Source organism: Gossypium raimondii, chromosome 11, assembly GCF_025698545.1.
Source record: "Gossypium raimondii isolate GPD5lz chromosome 11, ASM2569854v1, whole genome shotgun sequence".
Taxonomy (NCBI): domain Eukaryota; kingdom Viridiplantae; phylum Streptophyta; class Magnoliopsida; order Malvales; family Malvaceae; genus Gossypium; species Gossypium raimondii.
In genome coordinates this window covers 1,000,925-1,025,291 of record NC_068575.1, presented here as the reverse complement: position 1 = coordinate 1,025,291, position 24,367 = coordinate 1,000,925, and the positions used below count along the sequence as shown (strand labels likewise).

The window sequence follows — 24,367 nt, the reverse complement described above, 5'->3', positions numbered from 1 at the left end:
TCAGATTGAAGGTTATTCCTTGATAAGATATTATTATTATTATTTGCTTTGGGCAAACTTAATACAACTTGATTTACTCTTTATTAATTAAAAGCATTTTATTTATATTTAATTATAAAAATGTGTATATATTATTAAAATATTATTTTTAATATTAAATGAATAGTGAAATAAGGTCAACTTATAAGGGTTAAAGTATTTAGGAAGTCCCTATATTATAAACTGTATCAAGTTAGTCTCTCAATTTAAAAGAATCAAATTATATCAAATTGTAATGAAATTAACATTTATGTAACAAATTTAACATTAACAGAGTTAACAATTTTCAATACATTTTTATGCAATAAATGTTAACTTTGTTGTAATTTGGTTTTATTTGATTCTTTTAATAGTATAGAGACTAAATTGACCATTTAATAATAAAGGGACTAATTTGATGTAGTCCCTATAATAGAGGTACTTTCACCCTTATATATGTGCTTGAATCTTATTTTGGATGAAATTGAACAATTGAAAAGGTAAAAATAAATGAAATTAGCACATTAAATTGTAATTATATACAAAAGATTCTTAGGTATGAGTAGGAAAATGGATGCCAAACATATCGTAAGATAAGATGAAGCTTCAATTTTGGTTTGCTGACAATCTTCTTTTTTGGAAGTCATATCAATTACGACTGTTTGAATTTTTAACATCTAGCGATGATTGTCAAAATATTATACTAACAAATTAGCCATAATCACTTATTTAGCTCTCCAACTTTACAATAAAAATCATTTTAGCTCTTCAATTAAATTTTTGTCTCTTTTAGTCCTTAACCTTGCATTAATGTTTATCTATTTTAGAGTGATCGATAAATAATGCAAGTTTAAGGACTAAATCGATTTTCATAAAGTTAAATATAATAGAGAATTTAAAACAAATGAAAATATTTATATTTTATTTTATATTTGTTTAAGTTCGGCTGGTCCAAAATATAAACTTAAAAATCATGTTCAAATTTGTAAATGCAATAACTCAAACTCATTTTAAATCCACTCGTTCTATTTTTAAAAAAATTAAAATGTATTTATATTATTTTTAACTTAATATTTAATAATTTTATATTTTTATTAAAATTTTATATAGTCATCTTAATATTAATAATTTTATTTTTAATAGTTTTATTAAAATTAAAACCTTGACCAGGACAACATCGGTATGTGAATTTAGTTTCAGTATTTATTTAATTTGGTTAGCACATATTAATAGTTTTCATAGTCTCTTTAGTTTTTGTTTTTTGGGATTGTGTAGAATTTAAAATTTTAGATATTTTTATGTTCATATTTTCTTTTATAAATATATATTGTAAGCTCTCACTAATTTTTCAAGCTTTTAGGAGTTCCTTCTATTGAAGCAATATCATGATCAAATCTATAATCAGTATATATGAGAAAGAAAAAAATATAAAATAAAATAAATTAAAAATTAAAAATAGACTTGGACACTTATGGATGTTAAATTTATAATAAGTTCAAGTAAAATGGCTAAAATAATCAAACTACCGTCTAACTCATGCTATGAAAACATATAATCACAGTTAAAAAAATATTGTATATTTTGATGAAAGTCACAATTTATCTTTGGTCATGCTTGTTCGCAACTAAACCGCTATAATGTAACTACATGTTCTTACAAATCTCGCGCTAGTCGACTTTGCCCTATGATCCATTAGTCAAGGGTATTTATCCGATTGATTTGTCAGTTTTACCTTTTTTATACTTTAAGTAAATGTGTACGAAGTGTGTGAGTTCCAAGTTATACTGTAACAAAAATTGAAAATAACTGACAAGACCAAAATGAAACAATTAATACCCAAAATTTTCTTCTTCAATATAGAAACTAATGCACAACGAAAATAAAGTTAGTAAATTAGTAGGAGATAAAAGAAGGGTATAGATGTTTTGTAAGAAGCTAAAAAGGGTTGTAATTGTTGCAGGGCATCCATATTGTCATATCCTCAACACTTGGTAATTGAATGGAGCTAAGCTAAGCATTCATTACTCTTGGAATTGCTCAATGGGTGTTCCGTGAAGCCCTTTCATTAAATCATAGTCCACATAATGTACACAATATGGCTTGATGGAGGGGCGAGATACAACTAAAATATATGTCAGGGGATAAAGCTAAATAATTTAAGAATTTTATTTAACAATTAATGAATCAAACGATATCATATTATTATATGTTTAATGAATAAATAATTTTATTGTTTTAATAAAGTGATATTATTGTGTGTATAATACAATTATATGATACATCAAATATAAAATCCATTAATTTAATATCTTAAAAGTGTGCATTTTGTTTAATCTAATGTGTTAAAAAGAAGAAGAAATAATCCTCTTAAATTTTATAATCTCGTCGTGTTTTTAATATGTTAGAATCAAGTTACCAATATGATGAGTACACAAGTATTTACAATTTAATCCATGTCAAATGAGAACAAAAATTTAAAACTTAAATTGACAGCTACAAAAATGAAATAATTTTATTGATATAATATTAATACTTTCAAATTTTAATTAAAATATTTTAGAATTTATAAATTAATTTTAAAAAATTAATTAATAAATTGAGAATATTTAATACAAATAACTTCGTATATGAATATAAATAGTTATAACACATTTATTAATAAATGAAAATAATGTTGTTTGGAGTTTTCTATTTTTTCATTAGCCAACTGATGATAAAAATGATAAAATTGAATCGTTGGGAGACTATTTTGTAACTTTTCATAATTGAGTGACCAAAATAGAAAAGGAAAACTTAGTCGGGTGACTACTAAAGTAGGTTACCCTTTTTTAGGTTAAAATATGCCATATGTCCTTGTACTCACCATAAATTTGAAATTTAGTCTCTATACTTGTATTTATAGGAATTTAATTCTTTTACTTTTCAGAGTTCAAATTTTAGGTCCAATTGTTAATCTTGTTAATTTTTTTGTTGAATTTGTTAGTGTGACAGTTTGAAATAAAAAAAACTTACTTGGTAGCCATGTAACTAAGAATATGACATTTTAATGAACTGAATTTAATAAAATAATTTTAACAATATTAACAGTTGGACTTGAATTTTAAAATTTAAAAGTATAGGGACTAAATTCTTTAAAATAAAAATATACAAACTAAATTCTAAACTTACAAAAAAAAATATATATATATATATATATATATATATATATAGGACTTGGGGATTTTAATTTTGTTATGGTAAATAAGGAAATAGAGAAAAAAAAGGCAATTAATATGTGAACAAAATCTACATGTTTGCAATTTCTAGATAATTTTGTGATTAATAGAAATTATTTTTCGATTCATTAAGGTTAAATTTTTTCAGAATTTTTATAGCAGAATTTAAACCTTATTTCTTCAATTCTTGCATCTTCGATTAAGGTCCACTTAGCAATACAATTTTAGAGATTAAAAAGTTACATTTCCATATAATGTTTCTTGAGAAATTTTTTCTTTTCAAAGTTTCATTAATATACATGCATTGTACGTGATTTATTTATTTATTTTATTCACTAAATAATATATTTTTATTTTATGTAATTAATGCAAAATAATATTATTCAAATTGTGGTACATAATTAAAATAGTGCAACAATAACAAATTCAAACATAAAAGTTTGAAAGTAAATAATAATGAAATAAATTTTTAGTTATTTTAACTACTAATTTAATAAAAAATTTAAAACATACAATTCTTCTGTATATTTTATAATTTTATAATTTTAATTTTTTAATATAAACATAGTTTTGATATTTTTAATTATTATTTAAAATTTTTATTTTAAATATATTCTTAATTATTTATTTTACACATACATACATTTTAACTTAATGTTCTTAATAGTAATTTTCTATTTTTATTCCATTGCTACATTTGCATTTGAATTTAAATACATATTTCACAATTAACATTAATCTCACCGCTACAATATTCAAACTCACTAAATTACTTATTTAACACTATTATAAAATATATATAAATATTACTAAATTATCAATTTTAATATTAAAGAACAATGAAATAGGGTCAGCGTGAAGAAAACTTAAAAAAAATTGTACCTAACCAAATTATAGACAAGGCTATTGATTAATTTTTAAAAATAATATTTTAGCTTATATAAGAGTTAAAATATTTGGAAAGTTTAAAATTAGTCTCTCTATTATTAAATGGACCAATTTTATCACAGTACTATTAAAAAGAACTAAATAAGGTTAAATTGTAACAGATTTAACATTAATAGAATTAACAAATTTCAATATATTTTTATAAAATAAATGTTGACTTTGTTATAATTTAACTTTATTTGATCAATTTTAACAGTACAGGTAATGGATCAATTAACCATTTAATGATAGAGGACTAATTTGTATGCAGTCCCTATAGTACCGGTACTTTAACCCTTATATATATGTTTGAAGTTTATTTTAGGATGAAATTGGAAAATTGAAAAAGTAAGAGTTCAAAAGTAAAAACAAATGAAATTAGCACATTAACTTACAAAATATATTTTTATAAAATAAATGTGTTTGGAACATTAAAAATGTGTTTTTTTCCTGAGTTGGTACATATTATTTCAATTTTGATGAGAATTGTACTCTCACTTAACGCTTCATGTCATTCGCTTTTTCTTTTCTTTCCTTTTTTTTTTTTTTTTTGTGTGTGATCTTTTGATCTGTTCATAGACAGAACTTTTCATGGTGGCTAAGTTTCTTACGGGATAAATTATGAGTAGCATTATTTGTTTCTGCATTGAAATTGTGATGTCTGTATTTTAATGTGTGAGGTATTTCCGTTTGTGATGATGTATTTGATGATATAGTGGAATTTTGGTAGATTAAAGTGCTCGTTTGCTGTACTAAGTTGAAATTGAATGAATGCTGGCCTCATCCAATGTCCAAAACTTGATGACTTCAACATTTTGATGCCTTAATTTGAGAAGACTAAGTTAGAGTACTATAAAACTTTCTAAGAATGCTGATGAGGCATAGATCTAGTGATATAATATAATTGCAATTGATAGTATGGGGAAACCTAAGTTTTAGTACCATCAAATAAAATTGCTATTGCTAGTATGTTTGTTTTATGTAATATAAAGCCATAGTAAGAGAGGAAGGCTATGTTATGCTATTCCATTCTCGGTTTAAAGCTGAACATTTAATGCCGTGCTCTATATGAAGAAAGCTTGATGGGTGTTAGTTCTTTTGATGTTTTGTCTTTGATGGATGTTTGAAAAATGATTCAGTTGATATCCATAATATCTATCACTATAGTTTCCCCCTTATGTATAATACGACTGCTCTGCTAGTTTATCGGACAAAATTATATTCGTATATTATGTTCTTTTTCTTTATTGTCTTCAACGCGATAACAAGTGAATTACCAGTTACTTTACTTGATTTTGTCATGCCATTTATCTCTTTGAGTTTTGGCCTTTGTGAATTAACTTTTGAATCAAGTAGCGAAGCATTTCTGATGGTTCTTATGGCTAACAGTAAGTTTTCTTGTACAAGCTCTCGTACATATGCATTTGTTAAACTTATGCTCTTTTTCATTTTATTTTCTTCAATTCAATTGGTTGTTAACGTAGATATAACCCTGCACAAATACTAAGGGACCTTGTAATTTTGCCTGCCATTGGCAGTACTTTGAAATATTGCTGATTTTTCTCAGTAATTAAAAAGGAAGAGCGCAGCAGACAAAAATGATATTGAGTCTAGCCAATGGACAAGCAGTCCGGGGGTTACCAGCATATCCAACAGTCCTTTCCAGACACATGTATATGCTAAAGGAGGAAGGATATATAATAGATCAAAGACATCAAAAGCCAATAAATCAATGCCTCACACACCTGTGTCAAATGCTGGTGCAATACTATTTCCCACTGGCTTAGTCCATAGAAGGAAACTTATGATTCACTCCACGGCTCTATCATCAGTACCTCATTGCTCGAATTAAGAGAGATGGATTTTGTAGAAGAGGAATCACTGACATTATATATGATAATTGGCAGGTTGTCCATCTCCTCTTACACCTGCTGGCAGCTGCTGTTTAGATAGTCCTTTAGGTAATCTTTACTGCTCATTCTTTTTTCTTTTAACATAGTCTGTTTTAGCTCCTTAACCTGCTATGGATGGTGAGAACGACAATAATGCAGTCACCATTTTTGGGTCTGTTGACGAAAAAGTTTGTCAATCTGATGAAGCATGCTGAAGATGGTATCCTTGACCTAAATAAGGCTGCAGAAACATTGGAGGTAATGACATACTAGTGAGCTTATGGATCATTGGGGGTTTGTTGAGTATTTTTTCATGTTACTTATAGGGTTCTTTTGTCTTTTATTTTTCCCTGTAAATGTTGTAACAGGTGAAGAAGAGGAGGATATATGATATAACAAATGTCTTGGAGGGCATTGGTCTTATCGAAAAGAAGTTCAAAAACAGAATACAGTGGAAGTAATTACTGATGATGTTAATCATTTTTCAAGAATTTGATGTCTTAATTTGGTTTGTCATTCTGGTTAACCTTTGAAAAATGTGAGACTTATTTGAGGATTAATCAAATTTACTAGGGGTGTTGGTGCTTCAAAGCCAGGAGAAACAGATGGCGACGTCTCTGTAATACAGGTACGTGAAAGTAATGTCAATTTTCATTTCATTGACATCCAGCCAACAAATTTTCTTGATATGGTTCACTAGGATGTTTTCTGTTTCTTTATTTTTGGTAATGACTTTCAAGAGAATTTTCAGTTACTCCTGATTGATTGATTTGTGTTGCTTATTTCTCATACCTATGAGCTTAATTTCTATTCTTTAATGCAGGAGGAAATTGAGAACCTTTCCATGGAAGAGAGGAAATCGACATCTTTTGGAAGGGTCCTAATCCAAGCATTATAATTGAACATAGCCTTGGAATACTGTCTAAAAATATTGTCGTCTCATAATCAATTGTGCATCCCTTCATTTGAACACTGTTTGGAACCTTAAAAAAACATAAATGTGTTTTTTCTTGAGTTGGCACGTATTATGCAATAAGAAAAATAAAGAGTACAATTAAGATGTTTACGCAGTTCGGAACTTGTCCTACGTCTGCGGAGCTTTGCCCAAAGATGAATCCACTATGAATTTCATAGTACAAAGAAATGATTTAAGCTTAAACCCTCAAACACTTGATGCAATCACACTTTTGTACAATTAAGTAAATTCTCTCCCAACTCATTTTAGCTATGCAAGTGAAAATTCACATCTAACACTTAGATGGTTTTCCTACTATGAATCAAGCTCTTAATAAGCTTCAAGTAAAGTGGAATAATAAATTTTCAAATGCAATATGTTTGGCAATAGACCTGTCCATGGGCCGGGCGGCCTGGCCCGGCCTGACGGCCCGCCCGAAATATGGGAGGGTTTGGGTAAAAATATAGGCCCAAAATATGGGCTTGGGCAAAAAAACGAGGCCGTTTAAAAAATGGACCGGGCTCGGGCTCAACTTTTTTGGCCCTGGCCTGGCCCGAATATAATAAATATATATTTTTTATTTTTATTTTTTAATTTTTAATTTTTAATTTTTAATTTTTAATTTTTAATTTTTAATTTTTAATTTTAAAATACTTTAAAAATATTTTTTTATTTTTTTATTTTTAAAATATTTTTTTGTGTTTTTTAAAAACCGGGCCGGGCTCGGGCTTATTTTTTTTCCCGGGCCAGGCCTGAGCAAAATTTTAGGCCCATATTTCGGGTCGGGCCCGGGCCTAAGAGTATGGCCAAAATTTTTCCGAGCCCAGCCCGGCCCGGCCCATGGACAGGTCTATTTGGCAATTGTCATGCTTGAACAACGACTCTTCATGCTTTGTCTTTTCATGCTTTGTCTTTGATGGATGTTTGAAAAATGATTCAGTTGATATCCATAATGTCTATCACTAGTGTCCCCCTTACGTATAATACGACTGCTCTACTAGTTTATTGTTTTTTCTTTATTGATTTTATATATTTATTTTTATTCACTGAATATTATATTTTTATTTTATGTAATTAATACAAAATAATATTATTCAAATTGTGGTACATAATTAAAATAGTGCAACAATAAAAATTCAAACACACAATTCTTATGTATATTTTATAATTTAATATAAAATATAATTTTAATTATTTTTAATATAAACATAGTTTTGATATTCTTAATTATTATTTAAAACATTTTATTTTTAAATATAATCTTAATTATTTATTTTACATATACATAAATTTTAACTTAATCATTGGATCAATCTTGTTGTTTTTCTACTTCTATTGCTTCCTTCATGTTTTTTTCACTTTTTGGTTGAAATTGATCTCTAACTTATTTACGGTTAAGATTTCATGTTTTGGTTTTGCTAATGTTTGCGGAATTCGGCTTAATTATTGGTTAGTCAAGCTTGGGCTATTGTGTAAGCCAAATTTAAATACCTTAATGTCCAACTTAGAATGGTTTTTCTTTTTTGAACTAATATTGAAAATACCAATTGAAATCAGAACTTAAGACAAATAGTTTTTTAGGTTTAGTCAAGGTTGTTTGAACCGGATCAGGATCTTGGTTCGAAGAAGGGCATTGAATAGATTGACCCAGGAATCGGTATGGACGATTGTATTGGGCGAAAAACTGGTTGAACCTGGCAGTTGAATCAAGTTTTTATTTTTTATAAATTTTTTAATGACCACCGGTTGAACCAATGAATTGGTGGCCTGATCAATTTTACTATTGGTCCGGTTTCGAAAACCTTGAATTTTTGAGAATTGTGTTCATCTTTTGCTAGGTAAAGAAGTCCAAGTTGATTTTTATCTTGAATCAAGTTATGTTTTAAAGTAAACTTGATCAAGTTGGAATTGAGTTTTGAGGTGCGAACACAAATGGGAATGTGAATTTGTTACTATTACAGATGAGGATGAGGATGCCCAATGTTTGGCCCTTTCTTAAACTTGGAATCAAAAAGCATAGACAACGGATATGTGTTTGGCCACCATTTGTGCACAAAATATGGAGTTATGTTTTTAGTAACAGTAAGTGCTTCTTCTACATTTGGAAACTGCTCGGTCTATACGAGATCAATTTTATCATACTGTATATTGATATTTACAGTTTGCAGGTTCATTGTTGATATATGGAGGGAATTGATGGGCTAGAATCCTCCTAGGAGACTTTGATTTCCTTAGCTCAAGCATTGATGTTTGGAACATTAAAAATGTGTGTTTTCCTAAGTTGGTACATATTATGCAACAAGGAAAATAAAGAACACAATTAAGATGTTTACGCAGTTTGGAACTCATCCTACGTCTGCGGGGCTTTGCCCAAAGATGAATCCACTATGAACTTCATAGTACAAAGAAATGATTTAAGCTTAACCCCTCAAACACTTGATGCAAATTCTCTCCCAACTCATTTTAGCTATGCAAGTGAAAATTCACATTCAACACTCAGATGGTTTTCCTACTATGAATCAAGCTCTTAATAAGCTCCATGTAAAGTGGAATCATAAATTTTCAAATGCAATATGTCTGGCAATTGTCATGCTTGAACAACCACTCTTCCAAAACCATCAATGAACCTGAAAATTATAAATGCCAACATAGAATGTGTTACAAATCCCATTATTATCAGCCTTATATTTGCACATATGTGTGTTTAGTATAATGCTGTTGATATATACATAATGAAATATTTTATCAACTTCAACCTCACCACCAAATATTCTGAAGCATCTTCCGTTTTTTCCTGTTTGGACCTTCAATAACAAATTTGGCTGGAATTCCAAACAGCTAAAAGACTGCCCTGCATCAATGAATATTATGAATTTGAATACCTCCAAAAGCCTGTCAATATCACAGGTACCATCTAAGATAGTAATCAGTTGGCATATATTAAGAGAAATCATAAATATATATAAAGATATGATAGGTAAGTGCTTAAATGAAGAAAGCAGAGCATATAGTACAACCATTTTGAAGGCTTCATAGGCCTCTCTCTCCACATCAATGATTTTTTAGAATTAAATTATTAGAAGCAAATAGATAAATTAGCACCTCTTTTTATGCATATAAAATGATTGAAGTTGACTAATGCCTTTCTCCAATGCCTTACTGCACAAATCACCAAAAATATTATGAAAGATGATAAGCAAAACGTAGGATTAAAACAAAGGGATTTTAACAAGGAAATTAACAGTATCCAACTTCAATGAAAAATGGCATCAGACCCCTGACTTGGAGATTCAATATACCACTCTTATTTTTCTTCAAAAAAAGATAAGGTCATCATAATAAATAAATAACAAAGACAGACCAACCTGATACAACCCAATGTTGGGGATGTGAGCAATCTTTTTCCAATCAGCGCCAATGTCCTTCCGACATCTTTCCTCCAACTGAGGAATTTCTCGTATGTGTAAATACTCCAAACTGGTTAGGCAACGCATCTCGTCTGGAAGAGATGTTAAATTGGGCAAATTAACGAGATAAAGCCCTTGCAGATTTGTTAGATGTTGAAGCCACTCCGGCAGATGCCGACACTTTGGAATATTTTGCAGCGATAGAGAGCGTAGGCTTGTATGATCTTGGAATATTTGGATGCCAGCTCCAGATAACTCCAGCTCCTTGCAGTCCTCTACTTCAAACTCTTCAAGGAAAGTGAGATGTTGGAACACAGGAAACAGTGACCTCAATCCATTGCAGTTACGAATTTTTAATGTTTTCAATTGAACAAGATGTTGAAGCCACTCCGGAAGATGCCGACACTTTGGAATATTTTGCAGCCATAGAGAGCGTAGGTTTGTATGATCTTGGAATATTTGGATGCCAGCTCCAGATAACTCCAGCTCCTTGCAGTCCTTTACTTCAAACTCTTCAAGGAAAGTGAGATGTTGGAACACAGGAAGCAGTGACCTCAATCCATTGCAGTTATGAATTTTTAATGTTTTCAATTGAACAAGATGTTGAAGCCAAATGGGGAGAGACACCAGCTTTGGAATATTATCAATCTCCAAATGAGAGAGATTCTTAAGGGGTTCCCATTGCATGCCCTCTAAATCAACCTCCTTGCAATCTCCTATTGTTAATCTTTTGAGGCTGGTGAGATATTGCAGGCACTCATCTAGCGTGTGAGTGTCCAACCCCTCAATGTTGTGTACATCGAAAGATTTCAATTTGGAGAGAGGAAGAGAAGAGGTTGAAGTTGATGGGGTCGTACTAGTGATGTTCATCTTCATGGTCTGCTTTAACGGCCTTGAACTGGTATTCGACAACATTAGATCTTCATCGAGTGATGAATACAGTGGCATTGAAGTCAAAGGGCAATTTTTAATTTCTAAAGAGGAAAGACAAGGAAATGCCATAGTTGATGTTCCCATAACTGTTGTGTCGTCCTCGTTGGAATCATCATCGATTGGCTTTGTCGTCCTCCACCAACTCTTCATATTTGGGCAATCCCGTAGGCAAAGATGCTTAAGTGATGGGAAGAATGATTGTGGTTCTCCTTGACTTCCTTTTGGGCTATTATCATCCATGTACTCCAGCTTAGTACAATCATATATCTCCAGCCCTTTAAGACAAGGAAATTGCGCAAAGGACGGGATTTGTTTGAAATTACTACCACTTATGTCAATTGTGACGAGATTTGTGAGCAAAGGAAGCCAACTTGGAAACTTGCCATCACCCCTCCATCCTGCAATACAGAGCTCCTTGAGATTAGGATGGGGCTGGAGGTCTTCAAGTGACTTCTCATCGTCATCATCAAAACGAAGGCTCCATTCTAAAAGCAACGATCTCAAATGTTGCTTCTCTTTCAAATTAGCAGCCTTAAACTTCTCTTTTGCATTTTTTACGAATCCCAAATTTGTTATTTGTAGACGTCCCCTTAAGTTGTTACGCAGTCTCAATTCACTTAGACCTGCACCGCCATGGGACCCATCTTTATCCACTACAAACATGCTTAACGTCTCAAGTGAAGTCAGCTTCCCTATTCCACGTGGCATATGAGTTAAACTAAAACACTACGACACCCAATATGGGTAAGATTCACCAATTCTTCAATCTTCTTTGGCAATTCTTTAAGCCCAAAACAGCAGTCAAGTTTCAGCGCTAGCAAATTCTGAATCTTGCAAATACTCTTTGGGAGAATCTTAATATTGTAATTGGAAGAAAGGTCAAGGTACCTCAAATGTTTCAACTTACAAATGGAGGGTGAAATCTTTTGAATACCTATAGAATATAATTTCAATACACGCAAGCATCTACAATTTGCAATTATCAAATCCCAACTTTCTTCACTAAAATCTTGATCTATGCTGTTTGGAAAGTGTAACAAGGTTCGCAACTTCTTTCCCTTAAACAAAGGAATTAATGAAGGAATTAATAAAGGATTAATTGATATGTGGCGACATTTTTCACCAGCATCACTTGCAATTTTATTTGAATCTACAATACTACTCTCCATCCCTGCTACTGATTCAGCTAGATCTTGCATTAAATCATGCATTTTACATCTCATATCCCCAAATCCATATTCTTCTACCTCTTGAAAGAAACTCCTTTCAACTAAATCTTTAAAATACCCAAACCCGATCTCCTCCAGAGATTGACTTTGATTCAATTGCTTTATGAAACCCTGTGCAATCCAAAATTGAACAAGCGCTTGCACTTGAATTGTGTAATCTGTTGGATACAATCGGCAATAAGCAAAGCAATGCTTCAAATGAGACGGGAGATGATCATAACTCAATTTCAGTATAGGTAGAATTTCTCCTTCAATTTGTGAAATTTTAGCAAGTTCATTTTCTTTGAAAGAATGCCACTCATTTGCAGTTTTCTTCTAAGATAATGTACCAGCTATCGTCCTTATGGCTAAGGGAACCCCACCACACCTTTCCGAAATCTGTCTCCCTACTTCCACAAAGGCTGAATTTGTTGAGTCTGCATATCCTTGCTCAAATGCTATCTTTTTGAACAAAGACCAAGCATCATCACCAGACAAGCCTTTCAATTTCAAAACATGGGATTGACATTTATTAGTTATCTCCGCCACCCTTAGAGATCGAGTAGTTACTATTATCCTACTCCCTTTAGCCCCGCCCATCAATAACTTCTTTAGCCTAGACCACCTTTCTGGGTCCTCATTCCAAATGTCATCCAAAACAAGCAAATATTTTTTCCCATCAATTTTATCTCGAAGTTGTTTTTGCAATTGATCCATTTCAAGATTTTGATCAGGTGCTTGATTAGTCACAGATTTGTTAATGTTTGCTACAATAACTTTCACATCAAAATCATCTGAAACACACGCAAACATCGTTAAGTCAATTGAAGCTAATCTCGCCTTAATGGCCTTCATTTTCCGACCCATTTTGAGACCATAAGCAAATTGGTTTGAGCTCGAGAAGAAAAGGCGTACCTCTTCCGTCAGCTTGTTCCCACCCATTAGATCTTTCCGCAAAGCTTCGGTAGAGAAATCATCGAGCAAGTCGTCAGCATCGTAAAGTACATCTTTCAGCTTTTCAAGCCAATCTTTGACGAGATGGCTGGTCACGGATCGCTCTTCTGCGTCAAGAAGCGCAGCTTTGATTGTAGAGACGGTGCTTTTGAGGTCGTCGAGGTCATGTTTTAGATTCCACCACAGCCCAACTTGAGAGAGAGCACGAGAGCTCAACTTAATAATGAGCTCTGCGGCAATGTCGAAAGCAATTGCTTCGGCCATTGTTGGTTCGAACTGAAATCAAGGCAAAAAGTGTTTGATTCGTGAGAGAGGAGGACTAAAATGAGAATGATCCCAGCAAGATGAAACACAGATGTGGATCCATCCACCCAGCAAGTAGTATAATTAAATAAAAAGTAATGTTGATTGGTGGGAAATGGTCCGTCCATGTTTACTGTTTGACACAAATTTCTGAATGGAGACAAAGTTGAGATGATGACACTAGGGGTGCTCTGCACAACGTACAAATAATTGAAATTAATGAAAAAGGTATGAAAGAAAAGAGAAAAAGGAGACAAATCCCATGGAATCCAAGGTGTTTTGATTGAAGTCTTTCTAAACCTTCTTCCCACTTACTTTGTGTAATTGAGTGAGTCTCAATACTCGGTTAAATTCAATATTTTATTTTTGAGTTTAACTTTGGTTGAATATATAAAATAAAAATTCAATAAAACTCATTCGCCATTAGAATCAAATATTATTAAATTCGAATCCGATTAAATCAATAATTTAAACATAACTTAATGACTACTAAATCAAATTTAAATCTTTTTGAATCGAATTTAATTAACTTACAAATGATTATCATGTCCACCTTTCTCACCCACCTACTTAGCTTTGATTTTGTCTTTTAAAGTAACTTGGTGTCTATAATTATATATTACGACAATAGTTACTGTTATAATTGTTTGTCTATGCAATATATCAAAGTAAAATATAAGAGTTTAACATTTGTTAACCCTGTTATAAAAATTTAATTTAACTCTTTAAAAATTATAAAGATATATTACTATAAAAATATATAATTTAATTCCGACTAAAATTTTTTTTAGCTTGGCTACTATTGAAAAATTAATTTAGTTTTTGAACACAACATGTGGAAAGATATTGGGTTTATGTCAGCTCCATGGGAATGTATTTAATTGGTATTGAAGGAAAAATCATTACTTATACCATCATGAAGATTGCTTCCACTGCTCATATCTATTTTATTATTTTATTACACATATAATTGTTTTATTGTGAGTTGGATGATTTTGGTTTTTTTAAGATATTTTATTTTTAAATATATTTTAAATATTTATTTTACACATACATGTATTTTAACTTAATACATTTAATAGTATTTTTTATAATAAAAAAACCCAAAGGTCGCTACCTCATTTTAAGTTGCATCATAAATTACAATGTTATGATTATCGATCGCTAAGATAATTCATCTCAAAAGACAAATTACTACACTTAGAAAGAGCCCAATTACAAAGAGAATCAGCTAATTTGTTATAACCACGTTTCACCCATTTAACCTCGAAAGAAACAAAAGAATCAAGCATCTTGTGAGCTCCTTAATGCAGTGATCAAGGATCGTTATGTCCTCCTTGTGAAAACTAAAGCGGTTGACAATGTTAGCACAATCTGTTTCAAAAATGACATTATGTTTAAAGTGTTTATTAATTATTTTGCAAAATGAAAGTATAATAACTTTTTTGGCATTCCAACTTTATAAAAGAATTATTTTAGCTCTCTATTTACTTTCATTTTCTTTTAGTCTTTGAACTTATATTTTTTTTTGTCAAACCATCCAAAATGGGTGAAAAAGTTAACATTTGTTAACTTTGTTGACATGACATATAGGTAGATTACCACGTGTATGTCACGTTAACAATTAATTATTTTAAAAAAATATTTAAAAATATTTTTTTGAATTTTTTTAAAAAATAATTAATTGCTTATGTGGCATATACGTGGCAATCCGCGTGTATGTTACATTAGCAAAATCAACATACGTTAATTTTTCACTCATTTTGAGGTGATTTGACAAAAATTACAAGTTTAAGAACTAAAAGAAACGAAAAGTTAAATGGAGAGTTGAAATAACTTTTTCTATAAAGTTAGAGACCAAAAGAATCATTATTGCAAAAAAAATAGTTGTTTTTCTTCTCCTTTTTTTTTTGTATTTTTTAGTGCTAAAATTCAAGATGGTGCGGAATAGTTTTTAATCTTATTATTGTTATATATGTTTTCGACCTCATTGGAGCTAATCTCACTGTCTATATAAAGAGAGCCTAAATATTATTTGTTCAGCTTCTTTTAAACAAGTTAGTGCTCCTTTGTATGATCATTTACCTCCCATGAGTAAGGTTGAGTAAATAAAATAAAAAATATTTGAAAATTGATCCAAATCAAGGTGTTTAGACGGTTTATGGAATACAAATTAAAAAATCACAATTATTGAAACCGAACCAAATTATATTCTTTATTTTAATTTATAAATAAATTTATTTTATAATATAAAAATAAATATTTTATATTTAAAAATAGTGAAAATAAATAAATATATTTTAAAAATATTATATAAAAGTATTTAATTATTTTATCTACTTAAAATAATTTTAAAAATATCTATGAAAAAACTTTGAAAATTTGTCAAATGATATTTAAAAGCCGTAAAATAAAGTTTATTTTATTAAAATAATTATAAAATTTATAATAACAAAATCGAACTAAACTAAATTATAATGGACGGATAAAAAATAGAATCGAATTAAACTAATATCACTTGATTTTATTGCACCAAACTGGACATAAAGGATCTTCTTAAAAATTTAACTTGCAATGAGATTGTTTTCCTCACTATAACCTTCTAGAGGTGTTATATAAGTACATATCATATGATAATTATAAATTTAATTATTTAATTCTTATAAAATTAAATATATTACAAATTAATATTTATATAATATATATTAAATACATGTAAATTTATAATCATAAATATATTTTTAATTATTATTTGATATAAATAATTTTATTATATTTTATTATTTTCATTTATATAAAATATAGTCCTTAAATGTTGAAGTCTAAACCCAACCCTTAAACAAAGGAATTAAATTTAAAGTTGAGAAAGATATGGATGGTAGTAATGGGAGCATAAGCATGTAGAAGCAATGGTGGCATTTCATCTTATTAGCAGCTTTGGAATAGATTCTTAAGGATGAGTAGGAATCTGTATGCTTTTTTTTTAATTTTTATATTTAAAACATTAGTTAATTGCTAATGTGGCATCCATGTGTATGTCATGTAAGTTTAAGGACTAAATTGATTTTTCATAAAGTTAGAAGGTTAAATAAACCATTATGCCAAAATATAATAGAAATTTAAAAAATGAAAATATTTATATTTTATTTTATATTTGTTTAAGTTCGCCTGGTCCAAAATATAAACTTAAAGTCTGTTCAAATTTGTAAGCAGTTAACTCAAACTCATTTTAAATCCACTCATACTATTTTAAAAAATTTAAATGAACTTATATTATTTTTAACTTAATATTTAATAATTTTACATTTTATTAAAATTTTATATATAGTCATCTTAAGATTATAATAGTATTATAATTTTTATTTTTATTTGTTACAAATTACATAACATATAAAATTAACATAATATAAAATATTGCAAACTTAAAAATTGGGTCGGACCCAACTTAGGCTTTGAATATTCAAATTCAAGCTCGACTCATATTTTAAATGGGCCTATTTTTTAAATTTAATAGTTTTATCCAAATCTTCCAAAATTTCAAATGAGCCTTTGAGCTTGACAAAGAACAGTAAGTCTCTTTCCCTATTATTTTGGCTAAACAATACTGTAAGATCAGCTGATGAAGAATGCATACAGATCGACTCTTCAACAAAGAAAAAGAAAGAACAAATGTGCATAGAGAGGAGGATTTCATGGGAGCACAATTCCATGGACAGATCAGCTGATGAAGAATGCATGTCCTGCTTTTTGGCTCTTCCATTGAACTCATGCTGAAAAAGAAGTTGCTTAGTTACGAGGTTACATTAGATCATCTGAAATTATGAGATTATTATGATTTTAAAAATGTAAAGCAATTTAGTAATTACCACCTATTTGCCTGCATCTAAATTCTTAAAGTTGTCAAATGCCTTTCAGAAAAATACATGCCAATCGAATATGTGGGCAGATAAACAAATGAGGGTAGAAAGTACGATCTCTGCTTTTTGTATTGCATGCTATGCTCTGCCGAAGAATAGAGCCAAAAGCTAACAAAAATGAAGGGTAAAAAGATTAATGGAAACCTTGTAGTTTTCAAAGGTGAATAAATAAGGACAATTAAGATCGGTGTTAACAGTTTTTACTAATATTTTGAAAACATTTGAAAACATTTTAAATAAGTTAATATATATAATATAAAAAATCTATAAAAATTTTCAAAATTCAATTATTGTAATATAAAACTTTCATATCTAAAACCCTAAATTAAATTAAACTATTTCAATTGAATCCAACAAACAAATTAGACCGAAAACCAATTAATATGATTGGTTCGCCACCTATCTAGTTTTAAAACCTTAACCAGCACAACATCGGTATGTGAATTTAATTTCAGATTTATTTAATTTGGTTAGCACATATTAATAGTTTTCATATTCTCTTTAGTTTTTGTATATTGGGATTGTGTAAAATTTAAAATTTTAGATATTTTATGTTCATATTTTGTTTCATAAATATATAGGGTAAGCTCTCACTAATTTTCTCAAGCTTTTAGGAGTTCCTTCTATTGAAGCAATATCATGAGCGAATCTATAATCAATATATATGAGAAAGAAAAAATATATAAAAAAGTAAAATAAAAAATGAAAATAGATTTGGACACTTATGGATGTTATCAAACTATTGTCTAACTCGTGTTATGAAAAAAAAATCACAATTAAAAGAATATTGTATGCTTCAATGAAAGTCACAATTTATCTTTGATCATGCTTGTTTGCAACTAAGTAGCAATAATGTAACTACATGTTCCTACAAACCTCGCACTAGTCGACTTTGCCCTATGATCCATTAGTCGAATTTGTGATGTCTATATTTTAATATGCGAGGTATTTAAAGAAATAGATACATGAATTTATTTTTGTAGTGGATAAATATAATTATTTATTTACACAATATATAAACATAAAATGATGTCATATTAATAATTTATGAAAATTAGATCAAATTAAAATTTCATGTATAAAATTATATGTTATGCCAAAGTTTATATGTAGTTTTGAGATTTATCCCATTTTCCTATTAACTTAGCAAGTAGGTTGAGCATTAAATGTTCGCTCAAATATGATAGGGGACATACTTAAAACACATGTGTACATGCTATATAGGCAACTTGAATCTAATTTGTTAAAAGAAGAAGAAGAAGTAATCCTCTTAAATTTTATAATCTCAGTGTTTTTAATATGTTAGAATCAAGTTATCAATATGATGAGTACACAAGTATTTACAATTTAATCCATGTCAAATGAGAACGAAATTTAAAATCTAAATTGATAGCTACAAAAATGAAATGATTTTATTGATATAATATTAATACTTTCAAAACTTAATTAAAATATTTTATAATTTATAAATTAATTTTAAAAAATTAATTAATAAATTGAGAATATTTAATACAAATAACTTCTTATATGAATATAAATAATTATAACACATTTATTATTAAATGAAAATAATGTTGTTTGGTTGGAAATGGTCCCACCGTATTTTACGTTTGGGGAACAAAGCGACGGTGTTTTGGTTGGAGAAGAAGGAAGTAACGTCGTTAAGTACATCGTTTTGTTTATCTTTATTTTAAATTTGTTTTCTCGTTTTCTATTTTACGCCGCTAATATTCTTTTTTGAGTAAACTATATTAAAAGTCATTCAACTAGTTAAAAAGTTACAAAATGATCACCAAATTATTAGTAATTTCTTTTACCTAATTATGAAAAGTTATAAAATAATAAATTTTTATTATTATTTAGCGCATACGAGTATTTGTTATTTTTTTTCTTTGAATTTTTCATTTATTCATTGAATGAATTAATAAATTTCTCTTTAAAAAATTTACTCGGGGCAGAACATAACAAGAGTCAAAGCTTCAGCTTGTAATATTGGCTTGTGCCATGATAGGCCTTTATAAGGTGTTGTTCAACTTATAATTTGATGTGTGCCAACATAAGCATCAACACACAAGTCATGTATATACAGCCAGGACATCGACATCTTTTGGAAGAGTCCTAGTCCAAGCATCATAATTGAACATAGCCTTGGAATACATACCGTCTAAAACAATTATTGTCTCATAATCAATTGTGCATCCCTGCATTTGAATACTATTTGGAACATTAAAAATGTGTGTTTTCTTGAGTTGGTATATATTATGCAACAAGAAAAATAAAGAACACAATTAAGATGTTTACGCAGTTCGAAACTCGTCCTACGTCTGCGGGGCTTTGCCCAAAGATGAATCCACTATGAACTTCATAGTACAAAGAAATTATTTAAGCTTAACCCCTCAAACACTTAATTATACGTCTGAAGCATCTTCCTTTTTTTCTTGTTTGGACCTTCAATAACAAATTTGGCTGGAATTCTAAACAGCTAAAAGAGTGCCCTGCATCAATGAATATTATGAATTTGAATACCTCCAAAAGCCTGTCAATATCACAGGTACCATCCAAGATAATACTCAGTTGGCATATATTAAGAGAAAACATAAATATATATATAAATACATATAATACAACCACATCAATGATTTTTTAGAATTAAATTATTAGAAGCAATTGTCAAGTTATTATTATGATTTAAAAGTAAAAAGCAAATAGATAAATTACCACCTCTTTTTATGCATGTAAAATGATTGATGTTGACTAATGCGTTTCTCCAATGCCTTAATGCACAAATCACCAAAAATATTATGAAAGATGATAAGTAAAAAGTAGGATTAAAACAAAGGGATTTTAACAAGGAAATTAACAGTATCCAACTTCAATGAAAAATGGCATCAGACCCCTCACTTGGAGATTCAATATACCACTCTTATTTTTCTTCAAAAAAAGATAAGGTCATCATATTAAATAAATAACAAAGACAGACCAACCTGATTCAACCAAATGTTGGGGATGTGAGCAATCTTTTGCCAATCAGCGCCAATGTCCTTCCGACATCTTTCCTCCAACTGAGGAATTTCTTGTATGTGTAAATACTTCAAACTGGTTAGGCAATGCATCTGGTCCGGAAGAGATGTTAAATTGGGCAAATTAACGAGAAAAAGCCGTTGCAGATTTGTTAGATGTTGAAGCCACTCCGGAAGATACCGACACTTTGGAATATTTTGCAGCTGTAGAAAGCGTAGGCTTGTATGATCTTGGAATATTTGGATGCCAGCCCCAGATAACTCCAGCTCCTTGCAGTCCATTACTAAAAAGTCTTCAAGGGAAGTGAGATGTTGGAACACAGGAAGCAGTGACCTCAATCCATTGCAGTTATGAATTTTTAATGTTTTCAATTGAACAAGATGTTGAAGCCCAATGGGGAGAGACACCAGCTTTGGAATATTATCAATCTCCAAATGAGAGAGATTCTTAAGGGGTTCCCATTGCATGCCCTCTAAATCAACCTCCTTGCAATCTCTTATTGTTAATCTTTTGAGGCTGGTGAGATGTTGCAGGCACTCATCTAGCGTGTGAGTGTCCAACCCCTCAATGTTGTATACATGGAAAGATTTCAATTTGGAGAGTGGAAGAGAAGAGGTTGAAGTTGATGGGGCCTTAGCATTGATGTTCATTTTGATAGTCTGCTTTAACGGCCTTGAACTGGTATAGAACAACATTAGACCTTCATCGAGTGATGGATACAGTGGCATTAAAATTAAAGGGCAATTTTGAATGTCTAAAGAGGAAAGACTAGGAAATGCCATGGTTGATGTTCCCATAACTGTTGTGTCGTCCTCGTTGGAATCATCATCGATTGGTTTTGTCGTCCTCCACCAACTCTTCATATTCGGACAGTTCCAGAGCGAAAGATGCTTCAGTGATGGGAAGAATGATTGTGGTTCTCCTTGACTTCCTTTTGGGCTATTATCATCCATGTACTCCAGCTTAGTACAATCATCTATGGTCAGCCCTTTAAGACAAGGAAATTGCGCAAAGGACGGGATTTGTTTGAAATTACCACCACTTATGAAAATTTTGACGAGATTTGTGAGCAAAGGAAGCCAACTTGGAAACTTGGCATCACCCCTCCATCTTTCAATACAGAGCTCCTTGAGATTAGGATGGGGCTGGAGGTCTTCAAGTGACTTCTCATCATCATCATCATCATCTTCATCATCAGAATCAAATTTCCATTGTAAACCCAACCATCTCAAATGTTGCTTCTCTTTCAAATTAGCAGCCTTAAACTTCTCTTTTGCATTTTTTACGAATCCCAAATTTGTTATTCCTAACCCTCCCCTTAAGTTGTTAAGCAGTCTCAATTCACTTAGATCTGCACCGCCATGGGACCCATCTTTATCCACTACAAACATGCTTAACGTCTCAAGTGAAGTCAGCTTCCCTATTCCACGTGGCATATGAGTTAAACCCCTACAACCTTCACACCCAAGATGGGTAAGATTCACCAATTTTTCAATCTTCTTTGGCAATTCTTTAAGCCTATGACAGCTGTCAAGTTTCAGCGCTAGCAAATTCTGAATCTTGCAAATACTCTCTGGGAGAATCTTAATATTGAAATTCCAAGAAAGATCAAGGTACCTCAAATGTTTCAACTTACAAATGGAGGGTGAAATCTTTTGAATACCTATAGAATTCAATTTCAATACACGCAAGCATCTACAATTTGCAATTATCAAATCCCAAGTTTCATAGCTGAAATCTTGACTTATTTTGTCTTGAAAATGTAACAAGGTTCGCAACTTCTTTCCCTTAAACAAAGGAATTAATGAAGGTTTAATTGATATGTGTCGCCATTTTTCACCAACATCACTTGCAATTTTATTTGAATCTACAATACTACTCTCCATCCCTGCTACTGATTCAGCTAGATCATGCATTAAATCATGCATTTTACATGTTAGCCCTTCCCTTGAATATCTTTCTCCTACTTCTTGGAAGAAACTTATTTCAACTAAATCTTTAAAATACCCAAACCCGATCTCCTCCAGAGATTGACTTTGATTCAATTGCTTTATGAAACCCTGTGCAATCCAAAATTGAACAAGCTCTTGTACTTTAATTCTGTAATCTTTTGGATACAATCGGCAATAAGCAAAGCAATGCTTCAAATGAGACGGGAGAAGATCATAACTCAATTTCAGTATAGGTAGAAGTTCTCCTTCAATTTGTGATATTTTAGCAAGTTCATTTTCTTTGAAAGAATGCCACTCATTTGCAGTTTTCTTCAAAGATAATGTACCAGCTATCGTCCTTATGGCTAAGGGAACCCCACCACACCTTTCCGAAATCTGTTTCCCTACTTCCACAAAGGCTGAATTTGTTGAGTCTGCATATCCTTGTTCAAATGCTATCTTTTTGAACAAAGACCAAGCATCATCATCAGACAAGCCTTTCAATTTCAAAACATGGGATTGACATTTATTAGTTATCTCCGCTACCCTTAGAGATCGAGTAGTTACTATTATCCTACTCCCTTTAGCCCCACCCATCAATAACTTCTTTAGCCTAGACCACTTTTCTGGGTCCTGATTCCAAATGTCATCCAAAACAAGCAAATATTTTTTCCCATCAATTTTATCTCGAAGTTGTTTTTGCAATTGATCCATTTCAAGATTTTGATCAGGTGCTTGATGAGTCACAGATTTGATAATGTTTGCTACAATAACTTTCACATCAAAATCATCTGAAACACACGCAAACATCGTTAAGTCGAAATGATTTTTGACCATTTCATGGTTATAGACAAATTGGGCCAAAGCAGTCTTCCCTAACCCTCCAAACCCCACAATTGGAATGACATAAACATTCTCTTCACTTTGAAACTCCAACACGAGTTTTAGAAGAGCTGCTTTATCATCATCCCTCCCTATTATGTCATCTTCACGCTCAAAAGAGTGCGTTTGCTGCCTCCTTTTAGTCATGAAAGAGGTTTCCGCGGGGCGATCACGCGGAATGAAGCCAAAAGTGTTGGCCTCCCTTTCAATTGAAGCTAATCTCGCCTTAATGGCCTTCATTTTCCGACCCATTTTGAGACCATAAGCAAATTGGTTTGAGGTTAAGAAGAAAAGGCGTACCTCTTTCGTCAGCTTGTTCCCACCCGATACATCTTTCCGCAAAGCTTCAGTAGAGAAATCATCGAGCAAGTCGTCGGCATCATAAAGTACATCTTTCAGCTCTTCAAGCCAAACTTTGACGAGATTGTCGGTCACCGATTTCTCTTCAGCGTCAAGAAGCACAGCTTTGATTTGACAGACAGTGCGTCTGAGATTGTGGATGTCATGTTTGAGATTCCACCACAGCCCAACTTGAGAGAGAGCACGAGAGCTCAACTTAATAATGAGCTCTGTGGCAATGACGGAAGCAATTGCTTCGTCCATTGTTGGTTCAAACTGAAATCAAGGCAAAAAGTGTTTGATTGGTGAAAGAGGAGAACTAAAATGAGAATGATTCCAACAAGATGAAGCACAGATGTGGATCCATCCACCCAGCAAGTAGTATAATTAAATAAAAAGTCATGTTGATTGGTGGGAAATGGTCCCTCCAAGTTAAAGTCATGTTGTTTGGTGGGAAATGGTCCC

The 24,367-nt window shown here is 31.0% G+C and overlaps 2 protein-coding genes and 1 long non-coding RNA gene across 50 annotated transcripts in view; 1 reads left to right on the top strand and 2 right to left on the bottom strand.

Annotated features, from left to right (window-relative positions):
- Positions 1–24,276, bottom strand: part of LOC105761687 (putative disease resistance protein RGA1) — an 87,207-nt gene extending 62,931 nt beyond the window's left edge. For 8 of the 48 annotated variants that reach the window (XR_008190996.1, XR_008190995.1, XR_008190992.1 and 5 more), the window contains exons 1-2: positions 21,084–24,275; positions 10,910–10,967 (exon numbers count right to left, since the gene is read on the bottom strand). Coding sequence is in view for 2 of the 48 variants with exons in the window: in XM_052623991.1 (XP_052479951.1) it covers positions 10,373–10,742; positions 21,084–24,166 (3,453 nt within the window). In the remaining 46 variants the exon portion in view is untranslated. Of the gene's footprint in view, positions 1–9,315; positions 9,635–9,763; positions 9,900–10,109; positions 10,167–10,372; positions 10,743–10,901; positions 11,117–20,177; positions 20,266–20,713 lie in introns of those variants that run through there. The other 40 variants (XR_008191023.1, XR_008191029.1, XR_008191012.1 and 37 more) reach the window with 22 other exon arrangements.
- LOC105801402 (uncharacterized) lies at positions 6,231–6,681 on the top strand. Its single transcript, XR_008191045.1, has 3 exons — positions 6,231–6,310; positions 6,421–6,509; positions 6,626–6,681. It is a non-coding gene; the product is annotated as an uncharacterized LOC105801402 (long non-coding RNA).
- The window catches only part of LOC105761713 (putative disease resistance protein RGA3), a 31,800-nt gene continuing 17,411 nt past the window's right edge, over positions 9,979–24,367 (bottom strand). Inside the window, exon 3 of the mRNA XM_052623994.1 lies at positions 9,979–10,109. The gene's annotated coding sequence lies outside the window, so the exon portion shown is untranslated. The remainder of the gene's footprint in view (positions 10,110–24,367) is intronic.